Consider the following 18195-nt stretch of genomic DNA (forward strand, 5'->3'; position numbering starts at 1 on the left):
ATGAACTGCTGGTACAAGTTTTAAATCACTAGGATAATATTTGAGGAGAATAGAGAGAGGATGCATGTTGTGGCAGGCTGGAAATCCATATTGTCAAAAAATGCATGCCTGTACTAATTGGGGGATTTAAAAACCTGAAAGGATTTCACCTTTTCTACGTAATGACACCTGTTTTCTGAGTTAATGCTATAAGTTTTATATCACAAGATGGATGCAAATATTTTCAGGCTCATAAATTAAAATGCATTCCCTCCTACATTAACTGACTAGTTAATGTAGTCAGTTTAATGACCCTCTTGATGCAAGAGGGTCATTAACTGTGGTTAATGACCACAGATGTGGTTAATGACCACCCTCTTGATGGTCATTAACCATCAAGAGGGTTAATGACCCTCTTGATGCAAGAGGGTCATTAACCCACGCAATGGTGGGTCACGTGACCCTCTATTGCATGGATCACGTGACCCACGCAATGGAAGGCATGATATAAAATTTCTACATAACGGGTCTCTGTTGTAATGCTTTTAAGCTATTATGGTATCAAAAGACTAAACAGAGAATTTCAAACCATTTGCGGAGAATGTTTACAACAGACACGGACTAAAAAGGTTTGGCTCATTATGTGTCAATAAAGGTGTAAAAACCGTATTTATTTAAAGTTTTTAGCTAAATAAAACCCACCGTTTTAGGGATTACATGGCTAAGAAACGTGATAATGTTACAAAAATCTTTAAAATTTCCTCTTTGGTAATATTTCAGTCCATTTTCTCGTTAATATGAGAGAGCTTAGAGCGATGTGAGCTCCCATGACAGGGGATGCAAATTTGGGCAGGCATGCGTTTCTGGGCATAACACCGGCACGGCTCATCATGCTTTTATTTTGAAAACCGACACGCAAAATGAAGCAGTCACGTGACCCAAGCAATGGAAGGCATCGTTTATTGTCAGTCACATGGTTTTTAGCAAGAAAGCATTACCTGCATCCAACAGCTTCACTCAACTCAGTCGGTTAGTTTGGTGGAAAGACTATGAAAAGTTCTTTGCGTTTTGCTGGTTTGCTGCCATGATTCTAACACACCTGCGTAGCTCTGCACAGCAGCAGCAGCAGGTCTCCTTCACTGCTGCACAGATGTAAACCCAGAACGAGTGTTGTAGCGCTCATGATGCGTTTAAAGGCGGCTCGGAAAAACAGGTCATCACATATTAACAACAGATTAAACAGTTTTAACTGCTGATAAAAGGGGCAGAGGTCACAGATATGGGAAGTGTGGAAGCCCCTACTGTATCAAATTGACAGGAATAACAGAAAGTTGGCCATTCTAAGGTAAAAATCCAGCGCATACAGCGTTCATGTTTTGTTTTGTTTTTTTCATCCAGACGGCTTCCCGCGCCCCCTTCTGCAATGGCGCGACGCCCCCCCCTTGAGGGCGCGTCCCACAGTTTGGGAACCTCTGCATTAGTGTGTCCTTATTAATTTAACTGTCAGCGTACAAGGGAACCGCACATTTTTGGTGTTTATTCTCATACCTAACCAATACACTATTTAATTTTTCAATGTGTTTCAAAACTTTTCAAATGTTTATTATCCTTCTAACAGGCCCAATCTGGTGACATCCTCACTCTTATTTTTGCTTTTCAGCTGCTGCTCCACAGTTGGACTTCAAGCTGACAGACATGGACTACAGCGATACCGTCAAAATGTGACTTTGTTACACAACAGAACGAGAGGAAGGCATCAAGGAACCAAAGTGTCGCCAAGTAGAGTCAAACTTGGGTTACCCCAACTTGTACTGTGTCCCTGGTTTGTTCAGTACAAGACTTAACCTCATGAACGTTGTTATTCCATGGACAATGGAATGTTGTTCAAAAAGGAGTCAAATATGTTTACAGATGTATGCCTATTTTCCTAAATAAAATGTAACACTGACATTAATTGGATTCAATGTTTCTGCCTAACGTTGTTTCAACGTTGATTCACTCATATGTTGCTATCTTGTTGGCTGTTTTCTTAAAAACCTGAGTTTTCTCTTGCACCAAGAGGGTCAACTGTCTTTCAATGACTGAAGGGCTAAATATTTTATATGCTGAATTTAAAAAAAGAAGCACATCATTATATTTGAGTACATTTTTGTGTCAGCTATATTAAATATTGACAAGATACAAAGAACATTTTGATATTTGCACATGGGAGAGCAGAAGAGGACAGTGGCTGATTTTTAGACCTATGCTGAGGTAGATAAGATCAAGGAATAAGATTAGCTTCACATGCAAGTATCGGCCAATCATCAGTCCCCCAAAATTAAAGATAAATCAACTGACCCATAAATCAGTGTACCCCTTCGTTAAAGTGTTTTTTTTTTAAAAAAAGAGGAAACGTTACATCAGAGCAAATATAAACTTATCCCGACTACGATGAGAACCATATCAAACATCAAATCTGAAATGTGCTTATTTTTAGCATTAAAGTCTAAAGCCCTCAATTTAAACATTTATGTTGTCTGTACTCTGTGAATAAAATATCATTTAAAAGTCACTTGGTTTTCATTTTATTCAACTTTATAAAGGTCCCAACTTTTCTTCAATTTAGGTCACATGTTAATACGTATGCACTGTGTAAAACATGGGGATTTTCTCAGTGGTTTTCAATAACTGCATAAAACTCTAAATTAACTTGCTTATGTGATTCTTGGTTGAATTTATTTTTAAATAATGTCATTTTCTTCTGTTTAATTCCATGAATTTGAAACATTTTATCTGTATTACCAGTATTCTTCATTCTTCTTAGTTTGCTCTTGGATTTCTTCTTTAGTTCACCATTTTCAGTCCAATTTGCGTTTGAAAGTGCAGTATAAAGGTAAACATCTAAAATGTTGGTCATTTTTTTATGTCACTACCACAAAAGAGGTTCACCAACAGAGAAAACGGCGAGTTAGTATTTTGAGTGTTACCTGCAGGACAGGCTCCACAGTAGAAAGAACCCTGAGTGTTGTAACATGGAACAGGAGGGTTGGATGAGCAGGGTTTGGTGGGCAGGTTACACTCATCAACATCAGACACACATGCTGGGTTTCCAGCTGGAGCTTCCCATCCACTCTCACAGATGCATTGGTATTTGGGCTGTTTATTGAAGCAAATAGTCAAACTGAGACTCATGATGCCAAAAGTTCCACATAAGTTAAAGTATAACCAATAGGTGTGTAAAGTAATCATTGTCAAATAACTAAAGTCAGCAAAAAATTTTGCTCAAAGATAGAGCTGTGTTAAAAATAATAAACCAAAGCATCATAATGTGATTTAAGTGGCAAAGCATATGTATCTAGATAGGATTACTCTACATAAATCCATATTATACAAATATTTAACACATAAAAAACACTTAGAAACACATAGAAATGTTACAAAGAATAGGAAAGTATTAATCAATCAATCACGAAGCAAGTATGGTCATTCATACTGCATATAGTTACTGCCCAGATAGCAAGCAATGCTAATTCAATGTGGAATTATGGTCAAAAATGTTGACTTTAGGTTCAGATCGATGGCTGATGGTGGATCAACCATCAAACAATCATCCAAATCTAGTCAATTAGTAATGTTGAAGAGATGTCATTGAATCAATGCTGTTTGGGGTTGAATTCTAATGGTTGAAATGCCAATGTCTGATCAATGTTGTATAAATGTATGCTGTCTGTCGCACCTCTTCTTCTCTGCACTGTTGTGTTGAGGACAGTGGGTTGTGATTCCTTTTTGGTACATTTTCTTACTTGTCTGTAAATATTATTGTTGGCTGTTTATGTGTAATATGTTGACATATTACACATACAAAACATTACATATTACAAAACATTTACAAGTTACTACAAGAAGTGGAGTGGTCCACAAAACCTTTTTTTACACCAGTGGTTTGTCCCAACCACACAGCCCCTTTGCTGCTGGCTTGTTTGCAACCGGCTTCTGAATTGAATTCTACTCTGAACACTTTTAATATTTCAATGTGTTTCAAAACTTTTCAATGTTTATTATCCTTCTAACAGGCCCAAACTGGTGACATCCTCACTCTTATTTTTGTTTTTCAGCTGCTGCTCAGCAGTTTGACTCCAAGCTGACAGACATGCACTACAGTGATGTCAAAAAGTGACTTTGTTACACAACACAATGAGAGGAAGGCATCAAGGAACCAAAGTGTCGCAAAGCAGAGTCAAACTTGGGTTACCCCAACTTGTACTGTGTCCCTGGTTCGTTCAGTACAATACTTAAACCTCATGAACGTTGTTATTCCATGGACAATGGAATGTTGTTCTGACAGTCAAAATGGGACAAATACACTCACTGGCCACTTTATTAGGTACATCTTGCTAGTATCGAGTTGGACCCCCTTTTGCCTTCAGAACTGACTTAATCCTTTTTGCCATAGATTCAACAAGGTACTGGAAACATTCCTCAGAGAGTCTGGTCCATATTGACAAGATAGCATCAAGCAGTTGCTGCAGATTTGTCGGCTGCACATCCATGATGAAAATCTCCCGTTCCACCACACCCCAAAGGTTCTCTACTGGATTGAGATCTGGTGACTGTGGAGTTCAGTGAACTCATTGTTGTGTTCAAGAAATCAGTCTGAGATGAATCAGGCTTTATAACCTGGTGCATTATCCCGCTGGAAGTATGGCTTCCAGCAGGATGACAGACATAAAGGGATAGACATGGTCAGCAGCAATAGTCCGGTAGGCTGTGGCATTGACATGATGCTCTGTTGGTACTAATGTCCAATTTTGGTGAGCATGTGCGAATTGTGGCCTCAGTTTCCTATTTTTAGGAGTGGCACCCATTGTGGTCTGCTGCTGCTGTAGCTCATCCGCCTCAAGGTTCGACATGTGCGTTCAGAGATGCTCTTCTACATACCTCGGTTGTAACAACTGGTTATTTGAGTTTCTGTTGCTGTTCTATCAGCTCAGACCAGTCTGGCCATTCTCCTCTGACCTCTGGCATCAACAAAGCATTTGCACCAACAGAGCTGTCACTCAGTGAATATTTTGTCTTTTTCAGACCTTTCTCTGTAAACCCTAGAGATGTTTGTGTATGAATATCCTAGTAGATCAGTAGTTTCTGAAATGCTCAGATCAGCTCATCTGGCACAAACAAGCATGCCACGTTCAAAGTCACTTAAATCACCTTTCTCGTCCTTTCGGTTTGAGCTGCAGCAGATCGTCTTGGCCATGGATACATTGAGTTGCTGCCATGTGATTCAACATTTGTGTTAATGAGCAGTTGAACAGGTGTACCTAATAAAGTGGCCGGTGAGTATGTTTACAGATGTAGGCCTGTTTTCATAAATAAAATGTAATATTATTGCCATGTTGTCATTTTTTTAAGTTTGTGTAGACACATTTTTGGAAATATGGTATTGTAAGATCATTTTGATCGACATAATACCCATAGCCTACCAGCAAAATTGCATGTTTAACACCAATGAAGAAACTTGTAATGGTACGTTATGATGTAGAACTATCAGACCAAAACATGTACATGAATCAATATTTATTCCTTTAAGTTTGATTCAATATAAAATCAACACAAATGTGTAGATCCACATTCAGATGATGGTTGAATCAACATTGATATAGTGCCAGTTATGATGAAGCCCTAAAGTTGATTCAACGTCACCGACCACTTTCTATATCGTTTCACTGTCCGGTTTCAATGTGGATTCAATGTTTCTGCCGAACGTTGTTTCAGCATTGATTCACTCATATTTTCCTATCTGGGTGGTACATACATACATATATATTTTGTTTTTATCAAATTTATTTGAAAACTATTTACATTTGCCACTATAAAATATTACATTGGTAAAAATATTAAGAACAAGTTACCTGTCCAGTTACCACCCGGTCTGAATCAATGCATAAGCCATGTACACACAAGTCCTGTCCGCCATTCCTGCAATCATCATAACGCACAGTGCAGAGATTCCCGGACCACTCTGGAGAACACTGGCAACTGCAACAAACAAGCAATTTCTAAGAATACGTTTGGAGAATCTGCACTGAATCCTGGCCATATAAAGAAACTCTGGCCGTGTCGTTTAGGAATTTTTCATGTCCCTTGTTGAGACTACCAAAGACAGCTTCTTAGCTGTCTATGTCACTGCCAGTGCTAAAGCTAATGTGTGTTTCAACTGCATTCAGTAAGTTGTGAGCAATCTCTTTTAAAGAAAACAATCCAGAACAATCTAGCTATCAGCTGCATGTCATAAATATACATGTGAAACTCATAGATTAATTCCACATAGAATGAAATATTTCAGGCCTTAGTTCTCATTTTGATGACATTTTAATAAAGGCCCAGAATAAGGCTTAAAGACAATAAAAAACCTAATTTAGTGTCTTAGAAAATTTGAATTTTACAGAAGATCATTAAAGAAATGTTCATGTACTTGATTGAGTCTCCTTCTGCATGATTAGCCAGTTTGCTGCCTAAACAGGCAAAGTATCACATAGTCACTGAAAAAAATCTGCCATCTGCCAGCCTCCATGTTCTAACTATTGTCATCTCCTGCAGCCTGTTATGGAATGTACACATGCACAGAAAGCACCACAATAAACAGAAAATATGAGAAAGATTCAATCGATTTTTTCTTCATTGAAGGCAAACATTATTTTATTTTTTACAAAGTTCCCATGAAGTCTAAGCTTGACATGAGCTTCTCATTATGCAAGATTTCCAAAATGCAGTTTGAGCACTTTGGAAACACTGCAAATGTGTGAAAAAGCTACAGCTGTGCCAAGGTTGTGATTAATCATAAATTTGTGGCTGTGATTTTTGAGGAAATGTGTGCACTTCGGCAAAAAATGCAGAAATGCACACAGAACTTGTGCATTGGTTACCCAACAGCACTTGGGTAACCAAGTTCTGTTACTTGGTTACCCAGTGTTGTCACCTGAAAGGAACATGAAAAGTCAGTTTTGTTGTGGAAATGTGGTACACATTCTTAATCAGTGAGAATGCATTGAATGCATTCTCACTACCAGTGTTTCTGTTTCCTTTTATAGTGTTTCATTATTTCTTTATCAGTGAGAATGCATTACCGCATTCTCACTTATTGAGATCCTGCTCAGATTTTTCGGTCGTTAATTACTTCTACTAACTTCAACTAATTGTGCTAATTCATATATCAAAATGTTCTGCTTCTTCTGGAGATTTGTGCAATGTCTTTTGCTAAAATTCACTATTGTACTTTTTGAAATAATTGCTTTTTTGTGCAAATTTTTTGCGCCATTGAAATACATGGTGGAATTCTGTAACTGTAGTCAGTTACTAGAGTGTACACTCTAGTAAGTGCCTTTATTCTTTTACTTTTTATGCTTTTTGACAAACAAAATGATGCTGTTCATGCATATTTCACTGTAGAGGAATAATTTTGTGCATTTATTGTAGCCACATAAGTTTACTTTAAAGAACTATTACTGTCATTACTACAAGTCTTACTGTTTTCTGTCAAATTATATAGTATAGTCATGTAACACTTTCTCCTATTCCTTCAATGCATTTTTCTCTTGTGCTCTGTTTCTATCTGTGTCTCAGCATTCTGCTTGTCTACCTTTCTGTATGTGCATTCTGCTTTTACTGGTGTTGCTGTTTTCAAAGATCTTCTGCAAACTTTAATCAAGTTTAGCAATTCATACATCAATCATTTCTGTTTCTTTTGCTCCTTTATACTATTTGTTTTGCTATGTTTCACTTCTTCAAATATTTCTGATTTTGTACTAATTTCTGCTTCTGCAAATGTATACTTTCTAATATGTTTCACTGTTCAGCTGTTTCAACTATTTCTGGTTTTGTACTAATATCCTGCTCCTTGCGCTAATTATGCTACTTCTTAAGCTCTGTTTCACTTTTTGACTTTTTCAAATAATTTAGGTTGCACACAAACTTCTGCTTCTTCTGCTATACCTTTGCTAAATTTCATTAGCAAAGGTGTAGCTTTGCTAAATCACTCATTGTCTGCTACAAAGACAGTAACTTCCTACTAAGGTTTTCTGCAAACTTTAATCAATTTTATCAATTCATATATCAAAATTATCACCTTTCTGTGCTATTTTGTGCTTTTTGTTATGTTTTCTTTTCACCAATTTCTGGTTTTGTACTAATTTCTTCTTATGCTATTTTCCTATCTTTCACTTTTCAACTATTTCATGTTTTATACCGATTTCTGCTTTTGGTAATCTATACTATTTGTTTTGCTATGTGTTACTATTGTACTTTTTCAAATATTTTATAAATGCGGTGATTTCTTCAAGTTGCCATCCGTCCCCGCAATAGCTGTTGATTGCGGTAAACCAATATTGTCACATTTAAGCTTTCATTTGAATAGATGTGTGTGGGTGGGTGCGTGCGTGCGTGCGTGGATGGATGGATGGACAGACGGCTCGTTGGATAGATAGATAGATAGATAGATAGATAGATAGATAGATAGATAGATAGATAGATAGATAGATAGATAGATAGATAGATAGATAGATAGATAGATAGATAGATAGATAGATAGATAGATAGATAGATAGATAGATAGATAGATAGATAGATAGAATCCGACAAAGGTTAGCTCCAGCACCAGGGCCTTTCTTCTGTGACCTCCCTGGTTGATTGTTTGCTTAATGTGATATTTGCTGCTCAATTTCATTTCTGCTTGTGTTTCTGATTTCTTTATGCTCCTTCCACTTTCTAGAATTTTTTGCACTCTTTCCTACTTCTTATGCTTTGTTCAGATCTTTTTTTTTTTTACTAATTTCTGTTTCTTCTAATTTATATTTTTTACTTTTCACCTCTTTCAATTATTTCAGGTTTCATATCATTATTTTATTATTATTTTACGTTATATTACTAGATTCCTTGACAGTGTTCAACTCTCTGCATGTTTAGTTATATATGATATTTGCTCTAAAAACTAGACAAAAATACACTAATGCATGAAGCGTAAATTGTACATTGAACATAGACATTATTATAAACTTAAAGATGGTTTCGATTTTATTGAATTGTAACCTGGGGATTTCCTCAGCTATGCAACACATATCTGAGAAGAGACATGGAGGAAATTAGGAGTTGAAAACTGCACACACCTGCTCCTTCATTTAGCAATCAGTAGTCCTATAAATTTGAACCTCAATGACAGGGCAGGAGACTCCTTTCACAGATTCCTTCCAAATATTAAATATATATTTAGTCATGTGGAAACCAATTTTGATATGGGCAAAAAGAAAAAAAAAATTGCTCTTTGGTTCCCCCTGGTGGCCATGGTCGGTAACGTTACCCTGTGATTTGAGCTGCTGTTCAATGCACATTAAAACCTCAAAAAAGCGCAGGTGGAAGAAAAGCAAGCAAACCAATGTCACAAAAGAGAACTTATTCTTCAGGTAGAGAGAAAAAGAGGAAGAATAGAAAAAAGCTAAGATAAAGGTATGTTTGCAAGTCTCTTTGTGGAAGAGACAAGACAATTAGCTAAGACAAAATTAGCTTGATAGCAACCTAGAACGTTGCCATTCAAAGCTAAACATTTATGCCAGCATCCTTGTATTTGTATGAAACTGGATTTGAGTTGATTCTCGAGGTTGGCCCTGTATATTTCTGTGTTGTTGTTTTTTTTGCTTCATAATGTTTGATAACAAAAATTAAAACTCAATGGATTGACATTGTCTAGCAAAATGTTTTTACTTCAGGCTACAATAGAATGTTCAGTTCCAATGGCATCAATGACATCAGAATTGATGTCATAACTCTATGATATCATAAGGGAATCTCTGTCTGAATGTAGCTCACAGACAGTATTTCTCTGACCTGTTCCACAGTTATATCGAGGCAGATCCTCTTCAGAGCACATACGAAGTTTATCGAATTCCAGATATTACACGCCTTTCAAAGAAGCGAGAATTTACCACCGTTTAAATATGAAGGAACAACAGATTGTTTGTCAACCTGAAGCTTTTCCAGCTGAGCTTTCATGGGTCGACATAATGGATCTCAACATCCAAGTCGACTACGACGCAATCATTTTCCCTTTAGAAGATGACAGCGATTCTGTTGAATCTGTTGATTCATCTTCCATTAAGTCGGAAGATGAATCGACAGACATCCAGGGGGAATCAAGTCCTTCAGGTGACTTGAAGAATCCAAGGTCATTGGAGGTCAAGCAGGAAACGACCCCATCTGCTGACTTCAAGATCATCCCCTTAGAAGAAGAGACAAGCCAACACGTTAGAGATCTGACAAAGCAGGTAGACGATCTTAAAACCGAACTGCAGAGTAAGATCTTCGAACTCCATGAAGAAAGAGATCGAAGTACTGCATACCAGGCTGAAGTCACATCACAGCAGGAGGAGATTCAAAAGCTCCAAAAAATGTTGGAAAAAGAACGTCACTTGCAAGCTAAACGTGAACAGGCTGCTTGCTCTTCTAAAGTTTCAACCGACAAGACCATTCTTCGACAGCTGGAGCACTTCAAGTGGGAGGCTGAAAAATATGCCTCCCGCTATAAAGGTCAGATTGAAGTAATGGTCGAAGAATATAGATTGAGACTTAAATATGAGGAGCAGCTCAAAAGTTACTCTGAGCAAGCTTCCAAGTTCAAAGAGCAGGAGGAAATGGTGAAATCTTTGCAGGGTCAGGTTGCGGACCTGAAGCTGAAGTTGAAACATACTCTAGAAAACAACCATCCTAGAGTTTCCACCCAACCAGAGGTCCCCCTGCAAACAGAAGGCTCCCTACCAACAGAGGAGAACAAGGAAAGACAGACCTTCAATCAGCCAAGGAGGTCTGAAGAAAGACGGACCTCAAATCAACCAGGGAGGTCTGAAGAAAGACAGACCTCCAATCAACCAGGGAGGTCCGAGGAAAGATGGACCTCCAATCAACCAGGGAGGTCTGAAGAAAGACGGACCTCATATCAACCAGGGAGGTCCGAGGAAAGATGGACCTCCAATCAACCAGGGAGGTCCGAGGAAAGATGGACCTCCAATCAACCCGGGAGGTCTGAAGAAAGACGGACCTCATATCAACCAGGGAGGTCCGAGGAAAGACGGACCTCCAATCAACCAGGGAGGTCCGAGGAAAGATGGACCTCCAATCAACCAGGGAGGTCCGAGGAAAGATGGACCTCCAATCAACCAGGGAGGTCCGAGGAAAGATGGACCTCCAATCAACCAGGGAGGTCCGAGGAAAGATGGACCTCCAATCAATCAGGGAGGTCTGAAGAAAGACAGGCATCCATGCAACCAACCTCCACTGGTTGCATGGGGGGCCTTCATGCTGACATTCGCATGAAGAAAAAGCTATGCCCGGCTCCCCCTTTACACCGACCCAGACCCAGGTGGAACTAACCACCTGAGTGTTAGCAAACCCAGGTTTTGCCAACACTGGGCATTATGGAAATTCAACGCTTCACACAAATTTAGGAAATCAAAACAGACACAATCAAAACAGTGTGTGTGCAAGGATAAGTGTGTTAGACTTAACACATATAAGTGGATGGATGAATATTTGTTAAGTGTCTGACAATAAAATATGAAACAGAGAATCTGTGAAAATTCCTCTGTCTTTGCTTCTGTCCAGAAACAACCAATCAGAACCAAAGGTTTGTCCTTTGGTTCTGATAGTTTTCTAATGCGTTGAATGGGTCTCAGCACATTCAACGCATTAGTCTGCTGGTATGCTGCAGCTATGCAATTGCCAGAAAAACAACCTAACATTATGTAATTATTTATAGAATGATTTAGAAAACAAAATTCTATACACCTTTAACAAAACTATTTCGACCTATATTAGAACTTTGCATTCATTTCCCTTCATTTTAGTAGCTGTGACCCTAACCCTTACATTTACCCTAACCCCACCCAATACTAGTCTATTCCTAACCCTAACATTAACTAAAATTTAATTGACATCTTACCTCTAAACATTATCCCTGAACCAAAAGAATGAATCCATCATTTTAGGACCACGCCTTGGTCCTAATATGATGGAACTATTATGACACTGTACATATAATGGTTCGTTCACACCAAACGCGTTTTGACCATCAGGCGCATCTGGTTTACTTTCAAAGACTATGTGGAGGCGCGTCGAGGGCCTTTGCGGCACGTTGCAAGCGACTAGCGTGGCGTTGGATGCTTCACATAGACTTTGAATGTAAACCAGACTCGCCTGATGCTCAAACGTGTTTGTGTGAATGCACCATTAGAATGTTCAGTTCCTATGGTAACAATGACATCATCAGTGACGTGATGACATCAATCTTTCATACATCAAATGTAGCACACAGTTTTTTTCAGACCTGTTCCTGTTTCAGACTTATAAGTTATGAAACTTCTCCAGGAGCTGTTAAAATTATTTGAAGGCACAGAATCAGCCCAGTACAGGTTCACATTCTCATGTGAGAGAGATTCACCTGGTATAGTTAATTTTTCATATTTTTCGTTCGTTAACTACTAGGGGTTGAACAACTACATATTTTTTAAGGTCGACTACATCGTGATAATAGTCGAGTCGATGTCGACTAGTCGCGATGACGTCATAGTGACGTAAGCGCAAAAAACCTTCACAACTACTTGGAGGCTTTATCAGCTATTTTCATGGCAAATATTGACATCCCCCTCCCCTTCTCCCACTTTTACTAAGTCTATTATGCAGAATTAAAAGAGCAATAAACAGATCATTCTTTGTGAGCAGCAGAGAAACTTTTGTTGCACAAAGTCGGGTCTGACTTTTTTCCGTTTTTCCAAACACCGGCTCATACTGATGATCTCTGGACAGTTACTCGTATAGGATTCAAATTATCACACTGACCACAATGGCGCTTTTGGAACATCACAAACCAAACATATTATGAACGGATTCCGTTTGGTTACAGTTGAATTCAACGAAGCTTCCTGCTGCTTTTCCGCCCGATGCGCAGCAGGACGCTCTGCTGACTCAGCAGCGTCTCTCTGAACCGACATGCAGACTGCGGCCGAGATCGCCTCTATCAGACCCTCCAGATGAAGCTTGGACTTAGTTTCCAGATGTAGTCAAACCATATTTTTATAAGAGCGTAAAGCTGCCAGGTTAAAAACTTCAATACGGACCGGTGACGCTGATCAGTTGGGGGGATAAAAAAGCCTGACATCATGACGCGTTGTCGCGCATTACTCCTGTAGTTTTTTTTTTTTTCCGGCACTAGTTTATTTGACAGCAATCTGACTGTAAGGGGGCAGAGAGAGCGAAGCGGGGGGAGAGAGGCCTGGGCCCAGCGAATGGAGGACCGGAGTCGGACTCCTGACTACTGCGGGCTAAAGTCTCTATATGCGGGGCGCCGCGCTAATCACCGCGCCGTGCAAAGCCCCTATTGCGGGAGCCTATGCTGTAATTTACAGTTTGTCTTTGTTAAATTATTTACATTTTTATACAATTTGAGCTTTCCGAACTCACCTAGTCCACCTTCTTCCATTTCCTTGGAAAAATCTGTTTTGTCATCTGATTGCGACTAGTCGACTGGCCCAGAAAAAAGTCATTGCAGAGAAAAGAATCGACTTGTCGACTAATTGGTGCAACCCCTATTAACTACTTTAGCTATTTTTCACTAATTGTGCTAATTCATATATCAAATCGTTCTGCTTCTTGTGGAGATTTCTATGACTTTTGGTAAACTTCACTATTGCACTTTTGTGCAAATTTTTGCCCTGTTGAAATAGATGGTGGAATTCTGTAATTGTAGTCAGTTGCTAGAGTGTACACTCTAGTAACTGCTGTTCATGAACTTTTAATGCTTTTTGACAAACAAAATGATGCTGTTCATACATATTTCCCTGTAGAGAAATAATTTATGCATTAAATCATAGCCACGCGTGTCTACTTTATGGAACTATTACTATCATTGCTACACTGTTACTGTTTTCTGTCAAAGTCTACTGGAGTACAGCCATGTTACACCTTCTCCTTTCTTTCAATGTGTTTTTCTCTTGTGTTCTGTTTGTATCTGTGTGTTTGCATTCTGCTTGTCTACCTTTCTGTATATGCCTTCTGCTTCTACTGGTTTTACTGTCTGCAAAGGTCTTCTGCAAACTAATCAATTTTAGCAATTCATATATCAATCATTTCTGCTTCTTTTGCTCCTTTATGCTATTTGTTTTGCTATGTTTCACTTCAAATATTTGATTTTGAACTAATTTCTGCTTCTGCTAATTTATGCTTTTTGCAATGTTTTACTTTTTCAACTCTTTTAACTCTTAAAAATAAGACTTTACAGCTGTTATTACAGGTCTTACTGTTTTCTGTCAAACTCTTCTGAAGTACAGACATGTCACACCTTCTATTCCTTCAATGTATTTCTCTGCTGTGCTCGGTTTCTGTTTGTGTGTCAGCATTCTGCTTATTTTCTTTTCCGTGTATGCCTTCTGCTTTACTGGTTTTACTGTCTACAAAGGTTGTTTGCAAACTTTAATCAATTTTACCAATTCATATATCAGAATATTCAGATCTTTGTACCATTTTTGATTTTTGGTATAATTTCCTTTCAACTCTTTCAGGTTTGTACTAATTTCTACTCTTTTAATTTATGCTTTTTGCATAGTTTTCCTTATGAGCTTTTTCAAATATTTCAGGGTTTACACTTATTTTAGCTTTTGCTAATCTATACTATATCTTTTGTTGTATGTTGCTGTTGCACTTTGTCAAATATTTCTGTTGAGCTATGCTATATATCTTTTGATATGTTTTTCAAATATTTAAGGTTTTATACAAATATTGTTTGTCTACCTTTCTGTATATAACGGACGGATGGACAGACACTTCTTATTCTTTGTTCTCATGTTTCTTGCATTTCTCCATCAATTATTCTGCAAATATGCTTCTTTTGCTCCTTTATGCTATGTTTTGCTATGTTTCACTTTTTAAAATATATATATTTTTTTTTACTATGTCGTGAAATCTGGTAGGAGTATGTGAGATCTGTCCAGGGCACGCAGAAAAATGGAATAAAGGCCTGAAGAATAACAGTATACCCTGTATAATGATTAAATGATGATTATAAGTGATAAGTGATTATACGGCGACAATACACATGCCAATGAAGAAATGTCTGTAATGAATGTTCAAAACATGTATTCAGTACTTTTAATCAAAGAATGTTATAATGTATGCTCTGTACTTTTAATCAGTTGAAGGTTATAATGCTTTATGGAAATTGAGGTTTAAACAACTTGATTGTTGTATGATACTCATTGATTATTAAGGAATAAAGATGATTAGTGAGGAAAGAACATACTGAGGTAAAATGATAGAGTAAAGCATTGAATATGTTTGAACATGTTCTTTCAGCATTGGACATGTTTGAGCATGTCTGGAGTGATGGGTGAGGCTTAATCAGAAGCATATGGTCAACAGCAAGCGAGTAATAAGGAAGGAATGTGTCACGAGGGAGTTGGGGGAGGATGGAACTCTCTACCGACAGTGAGACGCAAGGGGAAAGTTACGCAGCCCTGCCCCGAAGGTGGCCCTACGTTGAGAGGGTTTTAAAATGTGAAGCTCAGGAGAGAAACGGGGTTCTTCGTCCCAGGCGCAGAAGAGGAGTCAGCAAGGGAAGCAGGCTAAAGACCAGCGGAGGACCACGCCCGGAACCAAGGAAAAAGCTCAAAGACTTCACGCCGATAAGAAGGGACAAGTTCCACCGGCCACCACCTCCGGTTCCAGATCCGACCGACTCCTCTGCATCTACCCAACGCTCTCCAAATCACCGCAGCCGACTTGGAAAAGAGACGGAGGTCTTTTAAAGACAAAGAGTCTGCACGTTTAATGGAAAGCGTGAGTCTTCTCTCCGCTTCTCTTCAGTAAAGAGGACTTTGCTCCGGCTGGACAAAGACTCTGACCAAGGACATCTAAAAGATTACAGCTGCCGAGACCAAGAACCATCGGGTATGAGTTGACCAGCTTCCCCCAAAAGCCTTGCTCAGTGAATTTAGAGAAACAGGTTAGGCATGAGAACAAGGATAGGATGGGATTGATCCTAGTTGATTTCATTATAATATTGGTTTTTGCTTTTTATAATTCTTGGGAGTTTAATCTGTTGTCATATGCCCCTGCTAAAGCTTGCTTAATAAAATTGTAATTCTAAAATTCTAATGAGGAGTGTGTAGAGTGAGTTTAATTGTGTCAGTCTTAATTATTGTTGGTTCTCCTAATTGTGGTAAAGTTAACATACATGATTCTAGAGAATGGATGGCTTTGTGTTTTCCTCTGGTGAGTGTTAAAATAATGACCCTGGGACTTAAATCTAAGTCACTAAACTTAATCTAGCCGTTAACAAGTGCTGTTATTTTAGGAGAGGAGCTACCGTTAACAGGAGTGGTTGTAGGGGTTATGCCGCTGTGAGGGCTACTCAGCTGATTGTTCCTCAACTGTAAAGGGTCATAACTTCTGGATCGAAGGTAGTCAGAGCTAGACGAGTCCTTTCCGACCCCAGTTTAAACAGATAATTCTCCACAAACTATCTCTAGGGTAAGACTCGAGTTTCTGGGGGTTTTCCGGACCTGTTAGACAGAGAACTGGGCAGTAGTGAGTCCAAAGAGTTGTGAGGAGTGGGCGAGACTTACTATTGGGTAGTAACAGACAACTAATTTCTGCTTTTGCTATGCTTCACTGTTCAACTTTTTAAAAATATGTCTGCTTTTGTACTAATTTCCACTTTCTGTGCTAATTATCATATTTATTAAGCTCTGTTTCACTTTTGACTTTTTCAAATAATTCAGGTTGCCCACAAACTCCTGCTTCTTCTGCTATAATTTATATATTATATAATTTATATAATTTATGCAATATAATTCACTATTAATTTACTATTAATTCACTTTTATACTATTAATATAGTATATTCACTATTCAATTGTTTCAACTATTTCCATGTTTCTATGCATTTTGCTTGTCTACTTTTCTGTTTGCCTTCTGGTTCTACTGGTTTTACTATCTTTTAAGATCTTCTACAATCTTTAATCAATTTTATCAATTCATATATCAAACATTTCTGCTTCTTCTGACCCTTTTTGCTTCTGGTTTTGCTGTTTTACTCCTTCAAATATTTCTGGTTTACTGTTTCCACTAATTTTGTATGCTTATTGCTGTTTCACTGTTCAATTGTTTCAACTATTTCTGGGTTTGCACTAATTTCCTCGTGTGCTAATTGTGCTCTTTCTTACGCTCCGTTTCACTTTTTGACTTTTTCAAATAATTCATGTTGCACACAAACTTCTGCTTCTTCAGCTGAATTCTGCAACACTTTTGCTAAGTTTCACTACTTGGCAAAGGATTTCTACAATGTATGACTAGCTTTCTTATGCTTTTTTCCAATTTCTTACTCTTTGTTCTCAAGTGTCATATTTTTCCATCAATCATTCTGCAAATATGCTTATTTGGCCCTTTATGTTATGTTTCACTTCTTTAAATATTTCTGTTTGTGTACTAATTTCAGCTTCAGCTAATTTCTGCAGTTTGCTACGTTTCACTATTCAACTGTTTTAACTATTTCAATTTCTCATGCTTTCTTCTACTTCTTAAGCTTTTCTCCACATTTTCTTGCATTTCTGCAGCCGTCATTCTGCAAATATGCATTCTCATGGCTGTTTCGCTAGGAACAGCTATTTTACTAGTTATTATTATTCTGTCTTCCATACGTTTTACAAAGTTCTACTACTTCTACAATCTTTTGCTAATTGTACTAATTCCTATATGAAAATGTTAAGCTTCTTCTGGAGATTTATACTATGACTTTTGGTAAACTTCACTATTGCACTTTTTGAAATAATTGCCCTTTTGTGCAAATCTTTTGCCCCATTGAAATTCATGGTGGAATTCGGCAGTTACTAGAGTGTCCACTCTAGTAACTGCCGTTTTTGAACTTTTTCTGCTCTTTTTTAAACAAAATTATGCTGTTCATACATATTTCACTGTAGAGAAATAATTTATGCATTAAAATGTAGCCACAAGTGAATTATTACTTTCACTGCTACAGGTTTTACTGTTTTCTGTCAAACTCCTCTGGAGTGTTTCTATGCATTCTGCTGGTCTACTTTTCTGTTTGCCTTCTGGTTCTACTGGTTTTACTATCTTTTAAGATCTTCTACAATCTTTAATCAATTTTTTAAATTCATATATCAAACATTTCTGCTTCTTCTGACC

At 38.0% G+C, this 18195-nt stretch overlaps 1 protein-coding gene across 2 annotated transcripts in view; it reads right to left on the bottom strand.

Moving 5' to 3' along the window:
* The window catches only part of cubn (cubilin (intrinsic factor-cobalamin receptor)), a 162197-nt gene that overhangs the window by 126824 nt on the left and 17178 nt on the right, over positions 1 to 18195 (bottom strand). For both annotated transcript variants that reach the window (XR_014085253.1, XM_081601345.1), the window contains exons 7-8: positions 5871 to 5997; positions 2949 to 3117 (exon numbers count right to left, since the gene is read on the bottom strand). Coding sequence is in view for 1 of the 2 variants with exons in the window: in XM_081601345.1 (XP_081457471.1) it covers positions 2949 to 3117; positions 5871 to 5997 (296 nt within the window). In the remaining variant the exon portion in view is untranslated. The remainder of the gene's footprint in view (positions 1 to 2948; positions 3118 to 5870; positions 5998 to 18195) is intronic.

The sequence above is a fragment of the Poecilia reticulata genome, chromosome 20, assembly GCF_904066995.2.
Source record: "Poecilia reticulata chromosome 20, P_reticulata-male-v2, whole genome shotgun sequence".
Lineage (NCBI taxonomy): Eukaryota > Metazoa > Chordata > Actinopteri > Cyprinodontiformes > Poeciliidae > Poecilia > Poecilia reticulata.